At 36.4% G+C, this 23324-nt stretch overlaps 1 protein-coding gene across 1 annotated transcript in view; it reads left to right on the top strand.

Moving 5' to 3' along the window:
• Positions 1-23324, top strand: part of tacr1a (tachykinin receptor 1a) — a 43201-nt gene that overhangs the window by 1936 nt on the left and 17941 nt on the right. The window contains exon 2 of the mRNA XM_073840868.1: positions 17437-17631. Coding sequence (XP_073696969.1) covers positions 17437-17631 — 195 coding nt within the window. The remainder of the gene's footprint in view (positions 1-17436; positions 17632-23324) is intronic.

Below are 23324 nucleotides of genomic sequence, written 5' to 3'. Positions count from 1 at the left end.
GAGGCTCTAGATTTCAGGTAATGTCTGACCTCTAATCACCCTGTTCTAATTCTAAGATGACATTTTTCCAACCTTTTGACACAGCACAGCTAATATTCAAAAACCGTGCCTGCTTTCATCTATCTACATGCAGAAACATGAACTTCTTTAAAATTCTATTACCTGAGAGACCCACGGTAGAGATGGAGTGCAGGCGTCAGGGGGAAGACTGCGCTGTGTGCGTTCAGGTCCTTATAGAGGAAATACTTATCAGAGTACTAATGGGTTATTTATCTTTGGAAGATTCTTTTGAAGAAAAAAAGCCAGCCAAGATTACATTCTATCTAAACATTTGAAGCATGCACGGCACATTAATCATGGGTTTACAAACAAATAATTTAGAGGGAATGCCTTAATTTTTCTTGTAAAGAAGACATTTACAGAGCCTACGGTTTTTCATTAAGCACTCTGAGTAGTTCTGGGAGTAGAATGTTTCAGTAGAATTTTAGCGTGTTTTATCTTCTGCCAGCTTTAAGTGATTTCTGTCAGGCAGCGATTTGATTACTATCAACTAATGGGCAATAGGAGGATTGAAAATTGCATTATGCCTAAAGATGTGATGTAGAAAAAACATTTAATTAGCATTCTTAGAATGCTTGGTTTCTGACAAATTGTTTAAGATGAAATAGTTAAAGTCAGTATGAAATGAAAATGCACCCTATAGTTATTTTCTAAATGTATGTTATTTATAATATTGTGAACAAATCATCCATGGATTTAAAGTAATAGTTCACTCCAAAACATAAATTCTGTCATTAATTACTCCCCCTTGTGTTGTTCCAAACCTGTAAGACCTTTGTTCATCTGTAAAAGACAAATCAAGATATTTTTGATGAAAACCGAGAGCTTTCTGGCGCTGCATAGACAGCAAAGTAACTAACCCTTTCAAGCTCCAGAAAGGCAGTAAGGACATTGATAAAACAGTCCATGTGACATCAGTGGGTCAACTGTAATATTATGAAGCTCTGAGAATACTTTTTGTGCACAATAAAAACAATAACAACATCTTTATTTAATAATTTCTTATCTTCTGTGTTAGTTTTCGAAGCATGTACCTTTCTGGGCCTTGAACGTTTCAGTTGTGTTGCTGTTTATGCAGGATCAGAAAGCTCTCGGATTTTATCAAAAATATCTTAATTTGTGTTTTGAAGATGAACAAAGGTCTTATAGGTTTGGAATGACACTTTGTGTCTCGCAAATGTCAGTTTTTTTCTAGCAATTGCAAGTTTACATGAAATTCTGACATTTTTCTCAGAACTGACATATAAACTCAAAACTGGGAATTAAAGTCAGAATTCTGAGATATAAACTTGCAATTGTGAGTTATAAAGTTAGAATTGCAAGATATAAACTTGCAATTGTGAGAAAGAAAGTCAGAATCGCATGATACAAACTTGCGTTTGCAAGAAAACAGTCAGAATTTTGTTTTTAATCTTGCAATTTTGACTTTATTTCTCGCAACTGTGAGTTTATATCACGCAATTCCGAGAAAATAAGTCTGAATTGTGAGTATATCTTGCAATTCTGACTTTATAACTCGCAATTACGAATTTACATCTCACACTTCTGAGGGGAAAAAAAGTCAGAATTGCACATTTGTATCAGGCTATTCTGAAAAAGGCAGAATTGTGAGATAAAAAGTCACAATAACCTTTTTCTTTTTTCAGTGGCAGCAACAGGCTTCCATAACTATCCCTTTAATTTTTCCCCTTATTTTTTATATTTAGAATATTGTAGCTAGATCGTACAGTGAAACAACATACTTCGCCAACCATTTGGTCTACTTAAACCCATCCCTTTCTTCTTTTCCCTTTCAACTGACCACAAGCTCACATTCAGATTTGCCTCTATTGGGATACAACTGGACAGAACCAAAACTCCACCCTACATTTTTTATTTTCTATAATCCATTTAACTAGGATGTTACAATATGAAAAAAGACCTGGGGCCTCATGTATCAACGCTGCGTACGCACAAAAACTTTGCGTACGCCAGATTTCACGCTCACGTTTGGATTTGCTAACGACGAAATTAACGTGAGAATGTGCGTTGATCCACGCCAACTCCATGTCTGGCGTACGTGTATTTTTTGTGCGTGTGTTTGTTTTATTTCCCTTGGCGACTCCTAGAGGCAATTATTTTAAATTGCACACTACAAAGTATCGCACCAACACATGTGGAAAACATTGCTATTAATTTATAATTGATAAAATGGGTTAATTGAGACAATATTTTTCTACCAATTATGTGATTTAGAACATATAAAAGCATTTGCAAATGTATACATCCCTTAGTCTATGGCAATGGCAGTGTTGGCCTTATTGGAGGACATTGTCAATGGCCAAATCCGAAGGGAACGCGTTTTTAGGGATCACAGTGATTTTCTGGCCCACGATGATGACTGGCTTATAAACTGTTTCAGATTTCCAAGAGCTATCCTCTTGGAGCTCTTTGCTGAGTTGGGTCCAAATTTGGAGACAGCGAGGAGCCACGCATTACCCGTTCCCTTACAGGTGCTGATAATGCTTGGTTTCCTGGCAAATTGTTCTTTCCAAAGGGAACTGGCAGATCGCTCGGGGTTAAGCCAGTCGTCTTTGAGCCGTGCAATGCCAGCTGTATGGGACGGGATCATCCGCATGTCTAGCAGGTATATAAGATTTCCATACCATGCAGTTGACCAGCCAAACAAAGCGCAATTTGAAGCGATCACCGGTTATCATAATGTAAGCGCAAGCGATCGACTGCACGGACATTGCTATAAAGGCGCCATCTGAAGAACAATTTGGATACGTGAATCGGAAACAGCTAAGTTTTACTTTATTTTATTTTATTGAGCGTAATTATTTAACTGCATATCAGGAGACCGCGGTTATCCATTAAAGACGTGGCTGTTAACCCCCCTCAACAACCCACAAACTGACCAAGAGCGCAGATACAATGATGCCCATTCTCGCACTTGTAGAGCGGGCGATTGGGCAGCTGAAATGCCGGTGGCACCAGAGCCGTGCACAGACCTTTTGAGGGGCATGTGCTGAAACTGAAAAAAGGGCGATGTTCAAACCCCACTGCGTTAACCGCGTCAGCTAAACTCTCCCACTCTATTTTTTTTTTTTTTTTACAAACTTGCAAATAACAGTTTTTCTCCAGTCTACCGGTGAGGAGCACCTTCAAATCACATTCTGTTAAGTTTCTCTTGCTTGCTTTTTCGTTTGGTTTTGCCAAAGTGGAGTCATTACCATATTAATACGGGGGAGGAGGCAGGGAGGGTTTTTGCGCTCGTGCATGTGCGCTCAATTTCACGTTAATTCAGATGTACAAAGAGATATGCGTGGAATTCCGCGTACGCAGTGTTTCATACATCTGATTTTTTTACTGCGTACGCACATTTACAGCTTTGTCCGTACGCAATGTTTTAGGATTAATTCAACGCAAGTCTTTGTACATGAGGCCCCTGGTGCTTATTCTCTTACAAAGTCCAGCACAATAACAAAAACTATACATTAGGGATGGGCCGATTGTTCTGCAAATTATTCGGCCGAAAATAGCAAAAAAAAAAAAAAAAAAAACTCTTTTGGTGTTCGGCCAAATAAGCGGAAAGGCCGAATACATTATACCAAAAAAATGACGTGACACGATCGAATAGTGGTGCGCACTAATGCAACAAACATGTTGGCAGTGTGGAAGCATTTAAAACTGTCAGAGAATGACAAAAATCATTACTAGCACAGACAGCGAGAGACTGTTTTGAACTGCATCGCATGTCTTCCATGAAAAGAGAAAGGGGTTGTTGTTGCTGGTTACTGTATGATGACTGAAATCGCGAAATGGCCTTAAACCATTAGTAAATAGTCTGCACCAATAGCCTTGTGGGCAGTGCGCCGACATACAGCGCCATCACGCTCTGGGTGTCTAGTGTTCGAATCCCAACTCAAGGACCTTTCCCGATCCCGCCCCCTATCTCCCTCCAACTTCGCTTCCTGTCATTACTGATCTGTCCTATCACAATAAAGGCAAAAATGCCAAAAAATAAATCTTAATGAACCAAAAAAAACCTTAGTAAATAAAATACAAAACGTTATGCTATCTAATACACACACAAATTGTATGTATTCTGACAGCTCTGCACGAGCTTGTTAGCCAGGGTTCAAAGTCCAAAGCGCGAGGAAAATCTGCGTTATGAAATTCATTCATAAATCTGCTGCTGTCAGCAAAAGGTAGTACTGAGGTCTTCCTTGGGTTTCTGCCAAAATAAAGTTCAACATTTATAAATGTTAGCATTGTAATTTTACTGTTGTTCTGTAAAATAAAATACAAAAGTAAGACCAAAATAATCATAATAATCATTACAACAGCTCTATTAATACATTTATTATAACATTCTCCTTTGCGCAGCAAGGCTGCATTTATTTGTACATTAAAAACACATGCCTGATTCAAAAAGGGGGTCTTAAAAATGGCCAAATAATATTATTTTACTAACTTATTCATTTTAAGTTAAATTGTGCTTTGTTGGTAGGCTATAATGTCTTCTAGAACTGTAAAAATGTTCAGTGTTAAGTAAATATTTTTAAATTGTTGTTTTGTAATTGATTTTTTTTTTTTTTTTTGAAAAGCAAGACAAAACTGTAAAAAGTACATTTCTACTAATTAATTAATGCAATGGTGAAAAAATAGTGGCCAAATACTTGGGGGAAAAAACACGAAAAACCATGTTTGGTAATCGGCCTTCAGCCCAGTGTTTAATTTAGTTTCGCTTCGACCAAGAATTTTCATTTCGGTGCATCCCTACTATACATACTTATTATATATTTTAAATATTATTATTTATTTCAACATTTATTTAGATCTTTATTTTGCCTTACTATGCATACGAATATAAAATCCTCCAGTAAAACCCATTTGTAAATAATTATTCCAGTACTCTCATAGGTACTATGGCTGATGTGTTTCTCCTGCCCAGATTTCAGCTCTGTTGCTCTGGTTGAGTCATTGTTGCTTTGTTAACACATGCAGACGAGTGTACATTCACAAACAGCAGCAGGGCTGTCACCTCTCTGCAGACAGATCACTTGGGTTGAGCTGCAGCGTGTGACATAATTGTGTTAGGTGCTTTAGTAGCAATAAACGATTGCCGTTCTGTCCAAATATAACATCTCACATTCTCACTTGTCTCACTTATCAGCTGTTTTGAGTTCCTTATTTTATTTCTTGCATTTAAAACACGCAAAGGTGCTGACAAGCACAAAGTCTCAAAGTCGAACTGTGAAGGCATGCTAAAGAGCATTTGTGTGCTGGTGAAACAACACATGGCTCAGAGGTTCAAACTGTCATGTGTGGCAGGAATAAGATTCCTAATCAAATTACCAGACAGAAGCTAAATTCGAAAGAAAAGCACTGCAAGCATAATATTGTGTAACCGCACTGTCCGTCTCTGCTCCCTCCAGCCATGTTGTCTTTATTGATTTAGCCCTGCCGCTGTTCAGACTGGTGATCTGTTGCCCTGAGCTCCACTTATGTCAAACAGATGTGCTTGAATGTATGTCGGTGCTGTGTCTGACCTCTTCACCTGCTGGAGACTGTGCCATGAGTCTATTGTCAGTTCCTCATACTCACTCATCTTTGCTGGCACTGTATGTAATCACATTGTCCTTCAGGATATCACTTTAACTGAGCATGACTGGGAGGCTGAAAACAAATTCCGACTGTCCATCACCTATGTGTGTGTGTGTGTGTGTGTGTGTGTGTGTGTGTGTGTGTGTGTGTGTCTGCTGGTGGTTTAGCTGTAATGTTTTCCTATTATCAGTTGAGTGGAAGTTCTCTCATTTTACTGAATTACGCATTTTAAATTGACATTTTGTTCTCTTTGATGTTTTATTTTTATACTTTGAGGCACAAGGAAATTCAAAGCAATGGTTGATCCCAAAATGAATTTTATGATGATTTACTCGCCCTTCTTTTTCTAAACCCGTACGAACAGAAATAATGAAAAATGGGGTTTGATCTATCAAACTCCAAAATGACAAATACACTATAAAGCAGCCATAAAAGATGATTTAGTAATGGCCCCTTCTGCCGGAAGCTCTAAAAATGTATTTCGGAAGTCATATGGACTGCAAAAATGGTGCATTGAAACTATTAATTTTCATATTCCATTTCTTTTTGCATGTAACAAAACCAAACATCATTGCTGTCAGTGATGCAATATTTGCTACAAGGGCTGTAGTGGAAGATTTTCAGTGAACAACTATAAATTCAATCTGTTCTTCACACAAAGCTGTCATATTGCGTCAGAAGTTGTCAAAAGAAGTGTCATTTGGAGCTAATCTTCTGCCTTTACTTTTATTATATGGAAAAGAGCAGGCAAGTGAAAGGAGAAAGATTTGTATTCATATTCACTGTTTTGTGTTACACACAGAAGCAAGTCAGTCATCTAGGTTTAGAACAAAATAAGGGTGAGTAAATGGTGACATTATGAAGAAAATTCCATGTGCATAAATATTAAGTCCATGCAGGGTCAATAAATTTACGCAGAGGCAAAACAATTGTCTTAACAAGGACACAACTGCCTAACAATTGGCTTGACCTTATGATTTATTAAAATAAATTGATCATTATTCAGCTTGTGAATCTAAAGGACAGTTGTGAATGTTAAGACTAGAGCATTCCGGGAAGTTAGAGACATTAAAAGTAAGTTTAATCAGGGGAATGAAATACAAGTATAAAACAATAACCAAACCTTTAAATGTCCTGTGGGTACACTTGTTAGAAAAGTTTGTTCCTCAAAAAAGTTTGTCCTCTCTGCATAAACCATAGGGGGATTTATTAATGAAGTCACTGAGAAAGGCCAGTAGTCACTTTGAAAGAGATACAAAGTCAATTTTCCAATAACGAAATAAAAGTGAACCAGTCAACCTTATCAAGAGCTCTGGTTAACATTGGGCTTGTAGAGAGGGTGTCACCAAAGACACTGTTACTGCCATGCCTGGAGTTAATATAGTAAACCAGATTATGTAGTCAGATGAGACCAGAAGGATGGAAATCAGAAGTTAATTAAAAATTCTGCTTCTGTTTACTCTTCTTGATTATCATAAGCAATTCTTTTGCATATGAGGATGAAATGGAAGACAGAAATGCAATTCTGTTGCAAAATGCTGAGATATAGTTATAACCAGCAATGCAAAATGCTCACCTTTTAGGGAAATTTGCAGAATTGGTCACATGATTTGTGTTTTGGGGTATGGCTGTTCTTGATGTCAGTCTATCTGCACATTCGACTACAGTAATGGCTAAACATGTGGCTGACTTATTCTTCTTGATAAATATATTATTTAAACATATTAGTTATTTTGTAAAGATATAAATACACAATATTATGGAAGCCTGTTCCCACCACAGAATAATAAAAAAAGGTAATTGTGACTTTTAATTTAACAATTTTGTCTTTTTCCTCAATTGCGAGTTTATATCTGGCAATTTTGACTTTTTCTCTTAGAATTGTGAGACATAAACTCGCAACTGTGCATTATATAGTCCAATGTTCTCAGAATCGTGAGCTTAGAATCAATAACTCACAATTGCATGTTATAAAGTCAGAATTGCAAGATATAAAATCTACATTCTGAAAAAAAAGTCACAATTGTGATATAAACTCGCAATTTGACTTTATTTCTTAGAATTGCTACTTTATTTCTCAGAATTGCGACTTTATTTCTCAGAATTGTGAGATATAAACTCGCAACTGCGAATTCTAAAGTCCAATTCTGAGGGGAAAAAAACTATGTTCTCAGGATCGTGAGCTTTTATCTCACAATTCTGACTTAATAACTCACAATTGCATGTTATAAAGTCAGATTTGCAAGATATAAAATCTCCGTTTTGAGAAAAAAGTCACAACTGCGATATGAACTCGCAATTTGACTTTAATTCTTAGAATTGCTACTTTATTTCTCAGAATTGCGACTTTATTTCTCAGAATTGTGAGATATAAACTCGCAACTGCGAATTCTAAAGTCCAATTCTGAGGGGAAAAAAACTATGTTCTCAGGATCGTGAGCTTTTATCTCACAATTCTGACTTAATAACTCACAATTGCATGTTATAAAGTCAGATTTGCAAGATATAAAATCTCCGTTTTGAGAAAAAAGTCACAACTGCGATATGAACTCGCAATTTGACTTTAATTCTTAGAATTGCTACTTTATTTCTCAGAATTGTGAGACATAAACTCGTAACTGCGAATTCTAAAGGCCAATTCTGAGGGGAAAAAACTATGTTCTAAGGATTGTGAGCTTTTATTTCATAATTCTGACTTAATAACTCACAACTGCAAGTTATAAAGTCAGACTTGCAAGATATAAAATCTCTATTCTGAGAAAAAGTAACAATTGCAATATGAACTTGCAATTATGACTTTATTTCTCAGAATTGTGACGTTTTTTTGTGGGATATAAACTCACAACTCCGGCGTAATAGTCAAGGAAGTTTGCTGCCGTAATAAGGCTGAAGCAGGAGCAGTAATACCACGCAGCACATGTGCAAATGCTAAACTAGCTGGGAACTCATTTCTGATAATACTCCGCCTGCTTCAGCCATATTACGGCAGCAAACTTCCTTGACTATTACGCCGGAATGGAAGTGTAGTTCCTAATCTTATCAGCCTAGAAACTCGCAGCTTTGCATTTCCACCGGTCTTAGTACACGATATAACTACAGAAGAGTCAAGTTTTAAATAGGACAAATATGGAAACTCGTTGGTCATTTTTGAACGCGATGCTATTGGTCTAATAGGATTCAATGATCTATGCTAAGCTATGCTAAAAGTGATATCGCCAGAACAGGAGAACGGCTGAATGGATTTCAAAACGGTAAAACTCAACTTATTAACTCGGGGGGAGTTGGAGAATGAGCCTATTTCCAAAAAAAGTGGAGTGTTCCTTTAAACTGTAAACAATAAACAAAAGTTTTTTTCTATGAAAGCAATAAGCACTTTCAAACTAGGTACAATGAGGTGACATTATTTTACTCATCATTTAACCATCAAATGCATTAACAAATGACTTTTAACAGATCATGAATAACCCCGAAAGCTTGATTATTTTCGCCATGTTAAATATTACTATATGTCTGTATTATGTAACATACATTCCCTTAATTAAATATCAAAAAAGTCATTAACTGAACATTGATAACATTTCAAAGTGAATTATCATTTTGACAGATAGCAAATATTTTATTTACCTGCTTTAGGAACATTCCAGTAAACACTCCTAATAGGGATCAGAAGTGAAAAGGGGAGACAATTAGATTTTAAAGCATCTGTGTGAAAAAAAAAAACTGGACTTTCGGAGGATTCACATTCCAGTGAATTATTCATTGGATATTAAATTGGGGGAGCAGACCACAAATGCGCAGTGTATGCTGTCTTTTTTTCATATTGTTACAGCGGAAAACAAAGGGAAAAAATAATCAGGAGGAAAAGAATTTAGCGGACTGAAAAGAGCTTTTGGCATAGATATTCTTGTTATACCTTGGCACCTTAGCGTCTGAAAATACAACTTGAAGAAAAATTGGCAGCTCATTCGATCAAACTGATGGATGAAGATTATTTGTAATGCAACCTTATGATTTGAAATAAATTGGAACTCCCACTCAAACTTCTAAACTAAAATTGCCTTCTATAATCTAAAATGCAATAGGCTTCTTATGAAAAAGATAGACTGGTTGAACTTTCCAACTTTTTCAAATGATATTGGGGAAAAAAACATAGCAAAGCAGCATGTAATGCCACTCTATTATTATTATCTCAAAAACTACGCAGTGTGTTATGCTGTGTTTTGCCTTGTTTGAATAGAGAACACCTACTTTAAATAAATGGATATGATTTGCTAGAGTTTACTAATGTTTGCTGAAAGCTACAAACCAAAATGTGAACCAAAAGCTGCATGTGTACACTGTTTACATGTGCTTGGATCTGTTTGGTCTATATGAAACAGTTATGCTTTTCATGATATATGACACAAAACTATCTGTTGTGTATGCTTAACGTATCCCATTTTCAAGTACAGCCACATTTTTAATTTTAATTTAGGCATATGTGACCCTGGACCACAAAACCAGTCTTAAGTAGCATGGGTATATTTGTGGCAATAGCCAAAAATACATTGTATCTGTCAAAGTTATTGATTTTACTTTTATTCCAAAAATCATGAGGATATTAGGTAAAGATCATGATTCATGAAGATACTATATCAATTTCCTACCGTAAATATATTAGAACATCAGTTTTGATTAGTAATAAGCATTGCAAAGAACTTTATGAACTATTTGGACAACTTAAAAGGCGATTTATTTTCTTAGTATTTTGATTTTGGCACATATTTTTACCTTTTTCTCTTTTAGCTATATGGCTATTTTTATCTTATGCAAAAATGTACTTTAGTTTGAGGTTCAATCACTTTAACATTTCTGGCCTTAAATTGCGGTTTAGCACATCAGTCAGATTAATTGTGAAAATGTTCCAAATTATTTATAATTGTTTGTGATTCCTAAGCTTCGCAGCTTAGTCATTTGCTCAAGAATCAGACTTTACTGGTTGTACTGTATGTTTAATGCTGAGAACAATTTCTACACAACTTTAAAACTATACCTCCCAATTTGAAAGTGGTATGTGAACACTCTGCAAGGTTACTCCCAGTTCTGATAAGTGGAACTGATTTTCTTTATTATTACCGAGCTCGTATTATCACACTGATACAGTACTAGAGCACAGACCCAACACTAAAACCACACAAATCCACCATTGTATATGATCAGTAGATTTGTAAGCTTTGTGGGGGGGATTTAGTCTCTGGGCATTTTCATTTGGTTTTATAATGATACAGCTCCATATTGGAGCAAATGATTTAAGAGGATTTAGCTTAGATAACATCGAGATCTTTGTGCGCTGGGTAGAAATGTGTGTGTGTATGTGTGTGTGTGTGTGTGTGTGGATGTGATGAAGTCACTGATGTGTTGACAGCTTAACTTGCTGAGAGTGCAGAGCAGGACAATATCATGCTTTCAAGCACAACCCGAGCTGCAAAGTGTCAATGAAGATCACAGCGGGAAAATAAGAGTGGTTTAAATAGAATGAAATGTGTGCTGACAGCCAAATTCACAAGCAGACAGTTTGTCTTCATTTACGCCATCAAGCTTTTCTAAGGAAAGCGAATATACTATTTTCTCTTTGAAGAGTTTCTCTTTGTTGGAGATAAGAAAAAAAAAAAACTTTTATGTAATGAATGCTATTTAATTAGATTTATAATTAAGACTTCAAAAACTAAGAACTCAATTTACATAAAATTAATGAATGCATTTCAGACTTCAAATTGATTTGATTAACCAGAGTGAAAACATTTAGTACATACAATATTTAATGAACCCAAGAAAGTGCATTAAAAGAATAGTTCACCCATACATAAAAATTTGCTGAAAATTTTCTCAGGCCTGCCAAGATGTAGTTTGTTTATTCATCTCAGCAGATTTGGAGAAATTTCATTACATTGCATTAGAGCTGGGCGGTATGACCAAAAATTTATATCACGGTATTTTTCAAAATTATACGGTATCACGGTATATGACGATATTTTTTTTTTCATGCATGACTAGGTGTTAACCACATTTCCTAATAAATTAGAGACAAATTACTGCAGTATTTTGGCTTACATTGACCGGACTAGTATTAACCCAGGTTTGAATGGTCTCACAAAATGCTGTTGTTCACAAAGAAGTGACAGTGGCACTCATAATTGTAATGAGGTGAAGAAATCAGAATTCATGATTTGCAGTCAAAATACACAACACTTTATTGTGCATTCTTCACAAGTTCACATTTACAGGTCTACGCGTTTCTCTTCCAGCAGGAGGCGCTGTCAGAATGGTAGTATACAAAGTAGCGCCACAAATGATTTTGAAACGTGCAGCGCTCATATTTATTCAATGGATAGCCTTTTGAAGTTTCATCGCAATTCTTGTCTTTCAGTCCCCACATTTTAGACCACCTGAAATCATAATTATGACTTTCATAACTTCCTAACACTGCAGTCATCAATGAAAATTAAGAGCTTTATTTAAGACTTTCAAAAACAAACCTTACACAAAATACGTTTCTTTTTTATTTTTTTTCCCACCTTGTTCGGGGCACAAGAAAAATATTAAGGGACTAAATTAATATCAGCATATGAAGTATAATCATCTCTCATTGTCTGAAAGAATGCACATCCGATGCTGAAAGTCAGTTTTTACTTTCACTTTAACGTATTGATCAGTTTCCACGTTGCTTGTGTGATATCCATTGGCTTTAAAACATAAATATTAATAAAAATACAGTATATAGAAAAGACATATCTTTAAAATATTGCGACGTAACACCAACGTAAAGCCATTGTTTTTCTCTCACTGAAAGCTACATCTGTCTGCGCACAATGCGCCGATCTCTGATCTAGTCATCTCTGCAGACACACCCCCTCTTGAAATTTCGGCATTACAAGTTTTGCAAATCGCTAACCCTGGGTCTTTCTCAGATATACTGAAATACGTCCACACCTCAGATGTGTTGCTTCAGACAAGCACGTGCAAGCTGCGGTTTCTGTTTGCGTCAACATACGTGTTCCCAGCGCTTTGTACGCACACACTCACCGGTATTGGGGTATATGAAAAATGAATATCATTAAAAAAAAAACCACCGGTATTCGGTATGAAAAGGTATACCGCCCAGCCCTACATTGCATTACATCACTTGCTCACCAACGGATGCTCTGTAGTGAATGGGTGCCGTCAAAATGACAGGCCAAGCAGCTGATAAAAACAACACTGTGATGCACAACTATTTTACACTACCATTTTTAGTTTTAATCTCTTTCTTACCTTTTTATAATCTGTAGAACCATCTTTCACCACAAAGAACCTTATTGTGAAACAGAAAGATTCTTCAGATGTTAAAGGTTCTTTATGGAACCATTTAGAAAAAAAGGTTCTTCTATGACAAAGTGAAGCACCTGTAGCTTTAAGTGTGCATCAGTGAACGTCTTGTAAAGCAAAAAGCTGCGTGTTTGTGAGTCCACAGTAAAACATAACATTTCCTTGAGTAAAAAATTTGTCCTCTCACTTTCAAAATCCATGGACATTCTCTCCTGATTCAGACTAGTTCATTTTTTAATTGGGTGAAAGCAATCATATTTTAGCTGCAAACAATGGTTTAACATTAAAATGTCTTAATGACAGATTGATTTCTTACAAACACATAGCTTTTCACAAGACATTACCTGATAGACTGGAGTAGTGCAAATTACTTGTGGATCATTTCAATGTTTGAGTGTAATGTGATGTAATGTTAAATTTCTCTAAATCTGTTTTTGTGAAGGACAAACTCATGTACAACTTTGATAGCCTGAGGGTGAGTAGTGTTCAGCAAATTTACATGATTTGGGTATACTATTTGTTGGGTGCTGCCCCTTTATGCACATATGTACATTATTCTAACTACAAGTAAAAAACAACAACGACCAAACTGTGTACCATGTGAGTTCTGCACTAGTGGAATAAAACAAAATCAAGATCCAAGTTAATGTTATCATTTCACAGGTAACACTATTCCTCTAATTGTTTTAATTAGGGGTTTGAGCATGAAGTGCTGAAACCCTATTGTAATTGTAAGTTTTTTTTTATTCTTCTTGTTCTCTAAAACTGATCGTTCAGACTAAACCGTAATGCCTAGAGAGCTGAAACTGTGTCAGATGGTAGTAGTATTGCTCGCTACTCAGAGCACAAGACTCGGCCCAAGCGGCCTATAGGGGGCACTACAGCGATTGAAAATGCAAAATGCTCATAACTCCTAGACCGTTTGTCGTAGACTCAAACTATTTTGGAGTCCTTGGGTCAAGGTGGTTAAATGCCTAGAAAGTCAGATTCACTCTACAAAGTCAGTTTTTTCCGCCATTTTTATGTAAATTCAAAACCTACTTTTGCGAACTAGTCCTAGGTTTTTCACCCGATTGTAACCAAACCAGTGCAAAAATGTTCCCTGGACAGTAAATAATCAATAATTATCAAAAAAACTTGAACTTTCGACTCAAGGTCGAAAGGAGTGCCAAAATGTTCAAAAGAGGCTGGGACACTTTTACTTAAAGGGCTATAACTTTTGAACGGAATAGGATATCTTCACCAAACTCAAGAAACCCGGGAGCTCAATCTTTGGTCAAATTTCTGGTCTGCCACTTAGTGGCACTATAAGAGAGAAGAAAACACAAAAATGGCTATAACTACGCAAGCGTTAGTCCAATTGACCTGAAAACTGGTATGCAGTGTCTTGGTCCAAAGTGGCACAAGTGTCTATGAAGACATTCGCGTATCTCAAAAAACATGGCTGCCATTTAACACAATAAGTACAAAAAACCTACTCCTAGGTTTTTTGCTCAATCTTGATCAAAGCACTGCAGTGCAAATCTCTGGACTCTCTAGATCAATAATGATCACAAAAATGTTGAATATTGTATTCATGGCCAAGTATACCCAAAAGCTTATAAAACCTCAATGAAAACACAAAGCATGTGTCAGATGAATCTTAACAAGGATGCAAAGTTTCATAGAGATCGGACCATAGGTGCTATAACAGGTAAAAAGGCTTCAATTTCTATGGTAGATGGCCTCAAATTGCCAAAAAAAAGTTTATATTTACACAAACACTAGATCTTCATATCATATGATAGATATCCTTATTCTGAACAACTTTGTCTCTTGGAACACTAATGTCATATTTTAAATAATATTTGATATTATTTAAAAAAAACGACTTTTGTGAACTTTTAACTCAAAATCAATAAAACCACTACAGTACAATTTTCTGGACTCTCTGTATAAATAAAAAATGTTGAACATTTGCATTTGGACAGTTATAACATGGTAATTTAATAATATGATCATGATTTATTGTACCCAAAAGCCTATACATCCTATAAGAAAACTCTAAACTTCACAAATTTAAGTAAACTCATGCATCATATGGTCTGGTGTCAACCATTTATTTCATGTTTCCCTACACCCTAACAGCACTGAATCCATAAAGGCCTTATTTGCTCAAACCCCAGTAATTGTCACTTGCAGTTATATTAATACATGTTTTTGCTCGATTTTAAATAATTATAGTTCATTTGTATTTGTTTTTTGTTAAACTGGAAAAAAAGCTTAAAGAAATAGTTCACCCAAAAATGAAAATTACCCTATGACAGGGCTATTCAATTGGCGGCCCGCCAATCATCTTCGTCCGGCCCGAGGGAGCAGCAGGTGGCTTGAATGGTTTTTGCACTAATTAGTTTGTCCACTAGGCGGCGGGCCAGCCAAAAAAGAAAAGCAAGAGAGCCAAGAACAACAACAATCTACCGGAGATCGCAACATCATCAATAGACGGCAGATTTGACAAGCGCTTGTAGGGCTCCAGACTGCGACCAAATGGTCGCATTTTTTCTGCCGGTGCGACTAAATTTTGTGAGCGGTCGCAATGGCGCGACCACCGCGTTATTCAACTCATAAGCGCTGCTATTTCTGTTTCATATGAGAAACATTAAACGGCAAACGAAGCGAAAGAGAAACCAAAGCGCGCCACATTTGAGCTGCGCAGCGCGGACCGTTTATCAGCTCGGACCGCAACGCAAACACACTTGTCCAAGCTCAGAACAGCCTCGGGAACCAAAGTTGATTTCGCGGCACTGTTACTGCACAGTGCTGCGAGATCCAGTGAAAAGTGTTTGATTTCGCCCAGAATGAATTAAGGTTGCTGAAAGATCAGTGAGAATCATTCAAATTCTGCTCAGAATTCTGTTATAAACAGCGCTGATGTAGGCTATGTCAGACAACCAGAAGTCACACCAACTTAAGCAAAGTCGAATGTTATTACATTATTCATTTCAGGGTTTGTACAACCTTTTGAGAGAGAAATTCAAGCACTTTTCAATGACTTTCAAGCATTTTGCACAACCATTTTAAGCACTTTAAAGCTCTTATGATCCAATTTGAATGTTATCTTGATGGCCAAAATATACTTTGTGGTAAACAAACACTTATGTAAAATTAAAAACATAAAATATCGATTATAACCAGTATATGGCAATAATAATCTGTCTATTTTATGCATATACAATTTATAGTTTATGTGAAGATTGTTTTAAAATCACCTAAATTAAAAGCTGTTATATATTTCAGAGCCTATTAAATGTTGGGCTTTCAATTCTACTGTAATGTTGAATGGACATAATTAATATGTAAAACTGAGAGAAAATTCATTTAATAGAGTCACCAGTAGCAATATTGAAATCAATACTTCATTAATAATAGGCTACTTGGTAAAAAGATGCTATTAAACACATATTTAAAAATACTTTGTTATTTCTACCTTAATTTGGAGGTTCATTGTGAAATTATGACAGTATAAATATATAAATATGCGATTATTCATGATTAATTACAAAAAAATGTGATTTTTTTTTTTTTTAATTGATTGACAGACAGCACCTTAACCTTTTATAGATGTTGGTGTTGGTAATATTAGTTCATTTTAGTGAAAATGCATTTCAGTGTAATTGTATAGGCCCCCTAGAAAAAGATCGGGACGGCCCCCATCCCCTTGGCCCGCTTCAAATTTCCAGTTCGATAATCCGGCCCTCAAATGGATCTAATTGAATAGCCCTGCCCTATGATTTACTCACCCTCAAGCCATCCTAGCTGTATAAGACTTTATTCTTTCAGATGAATACAATCAGAGTTATATTAAAAATGTCCTGGCTCTTCCAAGCTTTATAATGGCAGTGAATAGGTGTTGAGAATTTAAAGCAAAATAAAGTGCATCCATCCATCATAACAAGTACTCCACACAGCTATGAGGGGTTAATAAAGGCCTTCTGAAGTGAATTGATACATTAGTGTAAGAAAAATATCCATATTTAAAAATTTTATGAACTGAAATCTCTAGCTTCTGCCAGCTGTTGAACTCGTGTTCACGAGAGAGTGGCTTTCTAATGGATGAGGTACGACCTAGGACACCAATCACGAATTAGAAGTACAAAATGAGGATTTGTAAAGAAAAATGACGGAGGATTTCAATATCATCCAAGAGGAGTCTGGTTTTCCTTTGCTGTAAACAAAACTTGGTTCTCACAAGACTAGTATATTCTCATTGGAGCTTATGCAACGTCTGCATCCTACATCATTTGCTTAAATGCCACTCTCTCGTGTACGACAGTAAATCATGAGGTAATTTTCATTTTTGGGTGAACTATCCATTTAAAATAAAAATAATAATAATATGTAAATACCTCAGTATACACCAGATGTCAAGCTTTTTAGCACATCTGTCATTTTCTTCCACAGATATATGGCCATCATTCATCCCCTGCAGCAGAGGATGTCTGCAACTCAGACGAAAGTGGTCATCGGGGTCATCTGGGTGCTGGCTCTTCTTCTGGCCTTCCCCCAATACTACTACTCCGACACGGACCAGCTGCCCGGTAGGGTGGTCTGCTACATCGACTGGCCTGAGTACACCATCCTGGACTTCAAAACAATGTAAACATCTTACTTTTACCTAATCAGCATGCTTGTTGCCCCATACCACCATTTGCTGATATTGGAAAATGTTTAGGTTGAATATGCTTCATAAATATAGATTTATGGCTGTAGGTGCAGAGAATTCCTTTTCCAGATCGAATTTCACCAACGTTTCCGGATATTGTTGGAAATATTATCTTTATTACTTTCTAACTTTGGAGTGATCAAAAATCAGCGCTGCTTATTCCCTTAATGTTTGCTTATATAACAACACAGAGGAGTTTCTTTACAAAAAAAAAAACAGTAAACACAAGAAAGCCATGGTTCTGAGAGAGAGAAAAGACAAGTGTGCAAGACTATTAAAGCAAACATAATTGGAAATCTTGCCCAAGGGTAAATACAATGACTTTACAAGAGTAGACGCTAATGATTATTACTCCTCCGTACTGTGGTTATATACTCTCAAATAGTTGGCTTGTATAAAGATCAGCTTTAGTCTGAAGTGCCGAGGTCTAATGTCAAGTGCAGTGAAAATGGTGCAGTTGGAGTTTTGAAACACGGTGAGGACAGTTGTGGGGGAGGGGGTGCACAGATGCGCCAGCTGTGATGTCACAAAACCGCTTAACTCATGAAATCCGATTTTGCAGGAATAACTCGGCTGAACAGTGAACAGTTTCGATAAATAGTGCATGTGATGTACTCATCCGGATATCAGGTATCTATTGTGGAGTACAGTATTTGCTCATTTCCAAGTTGAAACAGAAATGTAAATCTTAAAGGGATAGTTCACCCAAAAATGAAAACTCTGTCATTAATTACTCATGTTGTTCCAAACCCGTAAGACTATTGTTTATCTTTGGAACACAAATTAAGATATAGATTCCGATAGCTTTCAGACCCTGCGTAGACAGCAACACACTGAAATATTCAAAGCCCAGAAAGGCAGTAAGGACATCATTAAAATACTCCATGTGACATCAGTGGTTCAACCGTAGTGTTTTTGTGTGCAAAGAAAACAGAAATAATGCTTTTTTCCAACAATTTCATTTCTTCCGTGTTAGTCTTCGCCACCACAAGAATTACACAACGCATGTAAACGAAGGAAAAATAAACATAGCAGTTGCATTGCCGTCTATGCAGGGTCATAAACCTCTCGGATTTAATCTTTTTTGATATATAATAACATTACAAACGTGGTAGATTAGAGAACGTGTCTGAAAACTATGTGCTGGAGAGAACATTGCCACCTTCGCTTATTAATATACAACTACAATGAGCACTTACCAAAACAATAACAAATTCCAGTGCTGGATTATTGCGTATTACTTATTAGCACACTAAACCTAAATCAAAACTTCTACTCAACAAGATTCTTCCTCTTTATTAGATATATCACTGCTGCTATCTCTGTAGAGAAAGACACCATGGAAAAGTGGCTTTACTATGATTTATCACCCCCTGCCTTTAAAAGCCTTGTTTTTCTTTCTCTCTCTCTCCGTTCTGTCTGTTTTATTTTTTTTTGTTGGATCATCTCTGTATATTTCAATCACCAGTTTCTGCTTCTCCCTCACATTCTGTTTCGTACAACTTTCTGGTGTACTTATTATATTCCTCTTTCTGTCTGTCTTTACTTCTGTGAGTGAGAAGTGCTAGTCCTTCTCTGTTAGTTAGTAAAGAAGTCGCTTTCTATGGCTCCCGAGATGTTCCCCTAAGCACCTCACCGTCTCTCTCTCTGACTCACTAAAACTCATTTCACATTTTCCCCAAACTCCCCTCTTTCTATTACCGTGTCTTTCACACCACAGTTGAGCTGTGATATAAAACCTTTTTGCTGGTGTTCCTACCAGGGGGTATGGAAGCTAACACATCCATTTTTGTAGCTCACAATATATCTTTATAATTCACACTTTATCAAGAATCATTAATTAATCTCTATTGTTGTCTCGTTTTACACTAAAAATACAGTTCAGGTCAAAAGTTTACATACACCTTTCAGAATCTGCAAAATGTTAATTATTTTACCAAAATAGGGAGGATTACACAAAATGCATGTTATTTTTTATTTAGTACTGACCTAAATAAGATATTTAACATAAAAGAAGTTGACATATAGTCCACAAGAGAAAATAATAGTTTAATTTATAAAAATGACCCCATTCAAAACTTCACAAGCACTTGATTCCTAATACTGTGTTGTTACCTGAATGATCCACAGCTGTGTTTTTTTCTGTTTTGTGATAGTTGCTCATGAGTCCCTTGTTTGTCCTGAACAGTTAAACTGCCTGCTGTTCTTCAAAAAAAAAAAAAATCCTTTAGGTCCCACAAATTCTTTGGTTTGGTTTTCCAGCATTTTTTTTGTATTTTAACCCTTTCCAGCAATGACTGTATGATTTTGAGATCCATCTTTTGACACTGAGGACAACTAAGGGACTCTATTACAGAAGGTTCAAATGCTCACTGATGCTTCAGAAGGAAAAGCTATGCATTAAGAGCCCAGGGGGTGAAAACTTTTTGAATTTGAAGACCAGGGTAAATTGAACTTATTTTTTCTTCTGGGAAACATGCACGTATTTTCTGTAGCTTCTGAAGGGCAGTACTAAATGACAAAAATAAGATATTTAGGCAAAATAAGCAAAATGTACACATCTTCATTCTGTTCAAAAGTTTACACCCCTGGCGCTTAAAGGGATAGTTCACCCAAAAATGAAAATTTGATGTTTATCTGCTTACCCCCAATGCATCCAAGATGTAGGTTACTTTGTTTCCTCAGAAAAACACAAACGAAGATTTTTAACAAAAACCGGTGCAGTCTGCCAGCCTTATCATGGACATGGATGGGCACCAACCCTTTAAAAGTAAACAAAAACATGCACAGACAAATCCAAATTACACCCTGTGGCTCGTGATGATACATTGATGTCTTAAGACACGAAACGATCGATTTTTGTGAGAAACTGAACAGTATTTATATCATTTTTTACCTTTGATACACAGCCACGTCCATCTGTCATGTGCACGAGTTTGGCATCAGTCACGTCACATGAGCACGCGCTCTGGCGTAGAATACGCAAACACCGTAAGGGGAAATCAGTGAAAAGTCCCGGATGAGTTTGCGCAAACTAATGTAATCTTTTAGCTTTAAATCGGTTTAAACAATCAGGATACGCGCAAGTAATTACCATTTTGAATAGCCGCTATACCCACAATCTCTGTGCACTGTGGAAACAATGAGTGTCGTATTCATGCAACAGATCGCTTCCGGCGTTTGCGTATTCTACGACAGAGCGTGTGCTCATGTGACGTAACTGATGCCAAACTCGTGCACATGACAGATGGACGTGGCTGTGTATCAAAGGTAAAAAATGATATAAATACTGTTTAGTTTCTCACAAAAACCGATCGTTTCATGTTTTAGGACATCAATGTATCATCACGAGCCGCAGGGTGTAATTTGGATTTGTCTGTGCATGTTTTTGTTTACTTTTAAAGGTTTGGTGCCCATCCATGTCCATGATAAGGCTGGCAGACTGCACCGGTTTTCGTTAAAAATCTTCGTTTGTGTTTTTCTGAGGAAACAAAGTAACCTACATCTTGGATGCATTGGGGGTAAGCAGATAAACATCAAATTTTCATTTTTGGGTGAACTATCCCTTTAATGCATAGTTTTTTCCTTCTGGAGCATCAGTGAACATTTGAATCTTCTGTAATAGTTGCACATGAGTCCCTTAGTTGTCCCCAGTGTGAAAAGATGGATATCAAAATCATATAGTCATTGTTGGAAAGAGTTCAAATACACAAAAATGCTAAAAAACCAAAGAATTTGTGGGACCTGAAGGATTTTTTTGAAGAACAGCAGTCAGTTTAATTGCTCAGGACAAACATCACTAAACCAAAAAAAAATCATTCAGGTAACAACACAGTATTAAGAATCAAGTGTATGCAAACTTTGAAAGGGGTCATTTTTATAAACCCAACTATTATTGTCTCTTGTAGACTATTTGTAAACATCTTATTCAGGTCATAAAAAATAACATGCATTTTGTATGACCCCTCTTATTTTGGTAAAATAATTTTGCACATTCTGCAAGATGTATGTACATTTTTGACCTCAACTGTATACAAAAACAATATACATTTATTTGAAAAGCAATATAAGATAATAATTACACCTGGAATTAACATCCTTTGTGTAAACACTAGAGCTTTGCACCAGATCGCAGTGTAGCCCTGTCTGTTCACAACCACTCGCCCATCAAAAAAGCTATTCAAACTTCGCTATGATGTGTGAAAACACGCATTATGGTCGATCTGGCCATCTGAGTTTTTAGTATTGAGATAATGGTAGGCTCATGATTTTTAAGTAGTTCTACAGTGTGCCGTCAGTGTATTTTAGCACCAATTATTGTTTTCTTTTGGGATCTAATAGAGCCTTTGGACACTGAAACAGTGGAGGGTGAATCAGACTAAACAATCAGACAGTATTTGTGCACTGCTCTCGGTGATCTGCAAAAGTGATGTATTGTTGAGTGTGCCGAAATGAGAGGAAAGTGTCTCGACAAAATCCAAACACAAGCGGTCGCTTTTGGAATGCACATTAATTCCAGGTGGAAGCGCTAATGCGTCTCGACTGACCACTTGTGATCGGATCACTGAAAACCCATCTTAAAACCAGATGTAAACACTGTTTCCAGGGAATATATGTTGTAGTAGGTTTATTTTTCTTAGCTCACCTATTAAACCTCACTAAATTTAGTTAGAGTTATGCATTAAACAAGACAAAAACTTCTGCCATTGGGGTAAAAAACTTTTAAAAGCTTAAATTCATTTCAGTTTGCAGAAAAAATACAAGAAATGACAAAAGAATACGAATAGTGCTTTACAAGCTCCATTGAGCAAGCTGAGGGCAATGCTGGTCACGAAGACTCCTCTGAGATGTTAAAGTAAATGTGAAAAAAAAAAAAAAAATTCTAGGTGGAAGAAAAACTCATGTAGCCTACCTCCTCGGGCTGACAAACTGATTTTTTTTATAACATTTTTTTTTTTGTTGTTGTTGTTAAAGAGACAAATCACCCAGAAATAAAAATTCTGTCATTAATTACTCACCCACATGTCGAAACCCATAAGAAATTAATTCATCTTGGGAACACAAAGATATTTTTGATGAAATCCAAAAGCTTTTTTGCATAGACAGCAATGCAACTACCACATTCAAGGCCTGGAAAGGTATTAAGGACAGTAAAGTTTTAAAGTGACACATTGCTTCTCAAGTACTTTTATGTTGTTTTAAGAAAGTTCAGATATTTTTAACTAAAACCCAAGTTCAAAAGTACTGAATAAGACAGATTTGCTGTGCACTGTACTCCAGTAAATTTTACCAGCATCTTGATTCTGACAAGCATGCAGGAAGTAAAAACTGAGAACAAGCATCTTCAGATCCACATGAGATTGGATGCGCTCACCAGGAGCCCAAACTGTCTTCAGTACTGTAAGCAGTGAGCTGTTCATCAACATCAGCTTAAAGATTAGACTCATAATACGGCAGTCATCTTGTTTCTCTTAAATGAGATATTTTAGCTTAGCGCATCTCTAAATCTTCTTTAAAGCGTCACACTAATTTCACACACAGAAATACAACCATTCTATTCACAGCCTGTGAAGTAGCACAGATTGTAAATAACAAATTCACTCAATGAAAAGAAAAATCCCCTCAA

This window comes from Garra rufa, chromosome 5 (genome assembly GCF_049309525.1).
Source record: "Garra rufa chromosome 5, GarRuf1.0, whole genome shotgun sequence".
Lineage (NCBI taxonomy): Eukaryota > Metazoa > Chordata > Actinopteri > Cypriniformes > Cyprinidae > Garra > Garra rufa.
The sequence above is the reverse complement of the archived record's forward strand: the minus strand, read 5'-3'. Positions and strand labels throughout refer to the sequence as shown.